The sequence below is a fragment of the Hydra viridissima genome, unplaced genomic scaffold, assembly GCF_058129835.1.
Source record: "Hydra viridissima isolate aposymbiotic clone 2 unplaced genomic scaffold, HvirCarnegie_v1 scaffold_6, whole genome shotgun sequence".
NCBI lineage: Eukaryota > Metazoa > Cnidaria > Hydrozoa > Anthoathecata > Hydridae > Hydra > Hydra viridissima.
The window spans coordinates 13,375,798-13,382,263 of NW_028324305.1; the positions used below are offsets into that span (position 1 = coordinate 13,375,798).

The window sequence follows — 6,466 nt, forward strand, 5'->3', positions numbered from 1 at the left end:
ACTACCTATTGATATAGTAGAAAAAGAAAAGGAACCAAATGATTTGGTTGAAGAAGGTGTAGACAGTGTTGCTCTTGTTTCAACTTATGAAATTTTTGGATTGTCTGATGTTGCAATAGAAGATTTACTAAAACTAGTATGCCTGTTAAAACCAGACTTTCCCGATTCTTCTTTTTATTTATATAAAAAGCAATTAAGCAGTATTCATGAGCAAGTTCAAGTTCATCTGCATTGCCTAGACTGTCAGTATTATCTTGGGGAAGTGAAAACAGAGGAATGTCCTATGTGTAATACCTTGTATGATAAAAAAAAAAAAGTATGGCACAAGATTCTTATTTCCTGTATTGTGGAGTAGAAAATCAATTGAGAAATATACTAGAGTCTAGAAATGTACGTTTCATGGACAAAAATCAAGCTAATTATTACAAGTCAAATATCATAGATGGAGATGCATACAAAAAACTGCCTCTGCTTCCCAATGATATTACTTTAACTTTTAATATTGATGGTTCTCCTTTGTACAACTCTTCAACAAGATCAATTTATCCCATTTTGGCATCAATCAATGAACTTATTCCTTCTGACAGGAAGAAAAAACATTATTTGTGCTGGAATTTGGTTAGGTAAAGACAAACCAATAGCTACTACTTTTTTGAAGCTATTTGTAGCAGAAGCAAAATCATTATGGAATATCGGATTTACTTGGGGCAATGATTAGCATACACACTGTCTAACTACTATTTTCACTACTAATACTATAGCCCATCCAATTTTTACAAATACTAAACAATTCAACAGATATTATGGATGTGACTTTTGCTATGCTAAAGGTGAGCATCACGATGGAGCACATGTATATAGACATATCAATTTTGAACATCGTTCAAAAGATTTACATATGATAGGTTGTACAAATGCTGTTGCAGTAGGTTATCCTATTAATGGGGTAAAAGGTACTTCAATTCTTATGGATATTCCATACTTTGATATAATCAATAATACTATTCCTGACTACATGCACAGTGTCTTGTTAGGAGTCACTAAACATTTTGTGTCATTGCGGATTGATAATCGTGGTGCTGATTATTCTCTTTCAGTTCAAAATATATGTGATATCAGAAACAGCTGGAAAAATATCAATCTACCAAATAATTGTGGTCGTGACACTTGTTCTTTAACTGAAAAGAAGTCATGGAAAGCTTCCGAATGGCAGAATTTCCTGTATTTTGGTTGGCCTTTAGTAGAAATTAGAATACCTGCACAATATTTTTCTCATTGGATAAAACTTGTCACTGCTATAATGCTTCTTGTATCTGATTCAATTCACCAAGGAATGGTGGATGATGCCAACACTTTGTTGAATGAATTTTCATCAGATGTGGAATTGTTATATGGAAAAAATCATTGCCTCTTCAATATACATCTACTTCGTCACTTAGCTTTAAGTGTAAAAAATTGGGGGCCTTTATGGGCAACTTCATGTTTCACTTTTGAAAATTACCTTGGAGCAATGAAAAAAATCCACAATGGTACAGTGTTTGCTGCAGAACAAATTGCTAAATCAGTCCTTTTGTTAAACAATATACCCTTTATTCTTAAAGATACAACTCGATCTGAAGGTTTTCAAGTATTATTTAATGATATATTTAGACAATTTCTGCCAACTTCAGAAAGTCTTGTGCATCTTGATATAAAACCAGCAGTTATTGATTTTCTTACAATGGAAGCATTAAAAACAGCTGGTGTTTCTAATTTTGAAGAAATTTTTTCTTGTTATCGCATGCATGTTTATGGACAACTTATTTCAACACATTCTTTTTGTAGTGGGAAAAAACGGAGTGATTGTTATGTTAAACTGTCGTTTGGTTTTGTCTTTCTTATAAAAGCAATATTAAAGATAAGTTTATCCTATTTCATTGTTGGATACAAGTTGCAATCAAAGAAATATTTTCTTTCTTGTAATACTGATTGGTATTATTACAAAGGTGACTTTGATAAACATATTTTTGCTTACGATGCAACAAAGATTATATCTAAAGTAGTTAAAGTTGACGACACTTACATTGTTGTTCCTAATAGATTCACTCATGTCTATTCTTAGCCTGCCGAAAAGTTTTACAGTTGGGGTTAGGACCAACACTGTATTATATATATATATATATATATATATATATATATATATATATATATATATATATATATATATATATAATGCAAATTAATGGTGAAAAATGATTGTACAATGGAAGAATCTGCAAGTAACATTTAAAGATTAAAAAACATAACTAAAATATATTAATTAAAAAATTAAATTAAAGAAAAATGTAAGAATTGCTTTTATCTTGTTTTGGATTTTAAAACAATTTTTATCTTATTTATAAAAAACAATAAAAATATGCAAACAATAATTTTTCTATTTAAATATTCATTATTGTCAACAGTATTGTCATTTTCAACAAATAGATCAATATATTCAACTGCTATCAATAAGGATCCTTTAACAAAAGAGTAACAAAAAGAGAGTAACAAAAACAAAATCAAAATGTTGAAGTTGGATGATTTGGGTGGTTGTTAGGTGCAAGAAATAGTTCAAAAAGTTCAAAACTAAATTAATGTAAATATTAATAAACATGATGTATTAAGAGTGAAATAAAGATTTAAAATTGTTTAAAATAATCATTAAAATAAAGAAAATTTTCTTTTCATATATATATATGCTGATTCAGAAAAATATAAAAACATAGACCTGAAAATGAACGGAAAGTGCTCTAATTCGAAGTCAAATTTTTAAAAAGTCCCACTAAAGACCTTAATATTCGCCATTTTGAGAATAACAAGTTAAAGATCAATAATGCGCAATGTAATGGAAATTAATTTTCGTTAATAATTAGGGTAAACTGACCTATATCTGGCCACATCGTTCTTATTGTTTAAAAATAAAAATTCTTTTAGTGTTACATGAATAAATAAATTTACACATAAATAGGAATATTTAGGGATGGATATAATTCAGAAAAATTTTTAACAAAATCAAACTTGATATGTGTTTAAGCATCAGTTTTTCAGATGCTAGCTAAAAGACTTATTTCTGGCCGCTGAGACTTAATTCTGGCCGCTTCTTACCTAATTCTGGCCATCGGCTAGATTTAGGCATAATTTCTTTTCTAAATTACATGTTTTTAAACAGAAAAAAATTCAATTGAAAGAAGACACATTACATAAGCAAGAAACTGGAACACCAAAATTCAAGTTAAAACAAAAACAACAAAATAAAAACAAAAGAATAATATATTGTTCTTTTTTTTTTTTTTCCCTACAGTTTGGAAGTTTTATGTTTTTTTTCCTCCTGTTTTTTTCTCTTTAACATAACATTTTTTTCTCTTTTTTTTTCTTTGATTAATTTTTTTTGAACTTCTTCATGTTTGTTATCCAGTGCTTCTTGAGATGTGAGCAAAAAATACTTTGGTTTCAATGCAGTTTTGGTTTTTTTAATGATTTGAGTGGGATATGTTAAAACATCAGAATCTGGATCTCCTGGAAAGGATTGATTTTTAAACGGAAAATTTTGATAAACACTTGAAGCTGTTATTTCTATTTTGTTCATGGCAACATTTTGAGTTTTGATATTATCTGTAACTATATTTTTTACTGGGGATGGATTAGGAATAGCGTATGTGTGGTCAAAATTTAACATTAAAGAATGCGTTGTTGCTAAAGATGTTGAAATAGAAAACTCAACATCTTCTTCAATTGATTGATTCGATTGATCAATATTGCATTCTGCTGTTTCACAATGGTTATTAGATACTTGAGGTAGGTTGCCTAAAATTTTCAACAGATTCTCATTATTTTTTATAACTGGGTTCTACGTATAAAGAATTAGGCATGTAAGCTTCAGGTGGAATTATATTTGGATTATATGGATAAATTCCACAAGCTCAAAAACCAGATATAACATTATTTGGGGTAACAGATTCGTTCCAAGCCTGCTTCATCAATCCACAAAAACTTACTCTTGAAACTAGTGTCCCAGGAAAATTACAAATCAAATTTTCACATGCTTTTCTGTAAGCTTTCTTGAGTGGACCAAATACTGATCGATCACAAGACTGAAGCCAGTTAGAAGTGTGAGCTGGCAATTCAAAAATATGTATTTTGTTTGCCACAGCTACATCTAATAACTCTACAAAGTTGTGTGAGTCATGGCCGTCTAAAATAAGTAATTGAGGTCTGTCAGAACCAATTTTTGGAAGAAATGATTTGGTAAACCAGAGAAATGCAATTCCCTGCTTAGTCCATCCACTATCAGAAACACTCCATGTGCTTCCTTCTGGTGCATTTTCAATTTGAAAGCTGTTGAGTGACCTATTTGTTTTTCCTTTTACTATAAAATGTGGTGGAAGAGAGTTACCAATTGCATTGACACAAGCTATAACAGTGATTGTTTCCCGATTACCTGATGTACGACTATGTAGGTACTTTACTCCTTTTTTAGCAATTATTTTCCCAGGGCGATAATCAAACTGGATTCCAGTCTCATCCATATTCCATATATTCTGTGGTTTACTAATTAAATTATTTTCCATTAATACATTTTTAAGAATAGAAAAGTATGTTGAAACTTTACAAGCATTCATACACTGATGTCTAACAGCAGCTGTAACTTCTGGTTGACGTAAAGTTATCTGTTTGTGCCTTTTGCACATCCCACGCCACCATTTTTCAGAAGGTGTTCCATTTTTGAATGATTTATTATGCTTTGCAGCAAAGTTTTCAGCATATTTTAGAAACTGTGATCGGCCAAATCCTATTCCTAATGCTGCATGATTGCATGCAAAATCAACTATTTTATTTTCTTCTTCATCATTTAGAAGGGTGGGATGACGAGGCTTGGCTCCCAATTCCATTTTTCCAGAAAGTCTAACCTGCAGAGAACATCTTGGAACACCAAAAGCTTTACATGCTGCGCGCTGTGAAGATCCATTTTTTACAGCTTCAATAGCTGATATCATAGCTGCATCACTCCATAAACAGTGTTTTTCACGTTTACTTCTGAACAGTTCTTCATTTTTTTTAGAATCTTGTAAATTTTTTCTTATTTTAACTTTCTTAATTTTTTCCATTCTAATAAGAAATTTCAGAGTTCTATAAAAAACATAAATATTAAACTATAAGATAGTTATTAATATTTAACAAATGTTCTTGCATATAAGTGCACATAGCCATAATATATGTAGATGTGTATCTATAACATTCATTATCATACAACAAAATTAAAATATCATTATGCAAAAAAGCATTTAATCAAGACCATGGTCATGTATCAAGGCCAATATATAGAATTTTATTTATAAAATGGTATTTGTAGTATAATGTTATAAAAATATGTTATTAATCTACTTAAAATAAAATTTATAGTTATAAATAATACTATGTTTTTAAAGAATAAAAAGTTAAGTTTGGATTACTTTTAAACATTACATAGGCTATATACATAATACAATGCAATATAGATACATTTGTGTCTATACAAACTGACACATGTACATATAACACATAATAATTGCATAAATATATACATGATCATTAATACACGTTAAATACCATAGTCTTCAAAATTACACAAACTAACACACACACATATCTATAAAAGTGTGTCATTTTTAAAGTTATAAATGTTTTATAGTTTAAAAAAATCGTAAACATAAACTTATTTATGGCCAGAATTAGGAATAATCTTTGGCCAGATGAGATGTAGGACATTCGGTAGAAAATATATTACAATTTTATATATAGAAATTCACATATAAATAGAATTTATACACATTATTCAAAACTAGCAAAATTACATATACAGTTTTAATAACATTACATTCTAATATTACTTTCAATTCAAGCGATTTACAAACGCAATGATGTTTGAATGTCATTATCAAAACTTTGAAAATATCAAAAATCGAGTTTACGGACGCAAGAAATTTATCAAATATTTCCAGCATGTTTTCAAAGCATCAGCATATCTATATATTTTCTTAACTGCACATTTAAAAATTACAAACTTAAAATATGTTTTATTTCATAACGGACCAATAAACTATTACATTAAAGCATTTTGAGCTTTTGAAAATTGGCCAGAATTAGGACGCGGCCAGATATAGGTCAGTTTACCCTAAAGCGTTTTGAAAAAGATTTCTAAAAAATGGCGAATATGAGGGTTTCTAGTGGGATTTTTCAAAACTTTGACTTCGAATCAGAGCACTTTCCGTTCATTTACAGGTCTATATTTTTATATTTTTCTGAATCAGCATAAAATTCTCTATCACAATCAATCATAAAAAAAAGGAGGGGGGGGGGGGAGAGGAGAAGCAACAGTAGCGCTATATATATATATATATATATATATATATATATATATATATATATATATATGGCCAATTCCATAGTTCAGTGACGCATCATGCGGAAA

General features: G+C 29.5%; 2 protein-coding genes across 2 annotated transcripts in view; one reads left to right on the forward strand and one right to left on the reverse strand.

Moving 5' to 3' along the window:
* LOC149887117 (uncharacterized) overlaps positions 1-5,346 on the reverse strand; it is a 25,836-nt gene extending 20,490 nt beyond the window's left edge. Inside the window, exon 1 of the mRNA XM_090090954.1 lies at positions 2,747-5,346. Within this exon, the coding sequence (XP_089947080.1) occupies positions 3,939-5,123 (1,185 nt within the window). The 5' untranslated portion in view covers positions 5,124-5,346 and the 3' untranslated portion in view covers positions 2,747-3,938. The remainder of the gene's footprint in view (positions 1-2,746) is intronic.
* On the forward strand, positions 213-2,101 carry LOC149887118 (uncharacterized). Its single transcript, XM_090090461.1, has one exon. The coding sequence runs from the start codon at positions 899-901 to the stop codon at positions 2,099-2,101; it is 1,203 nt and encodes a 400-aa protein (XP_089946587.1). The 5' UTR covers positions 213-898.
* Positions 5,347-6,466: the final 1,120 nt, after the last annotated feature.

What these genes read in the sequence shown, in the direction of transcription:
- LOC149887118 (XM_090090461.1), top strand. Translation starts at nt 899, where the DNA reads ATGATAGGTTGTACAAATGCTGTTGCAGTAGGTTATCCTATTAATGGG.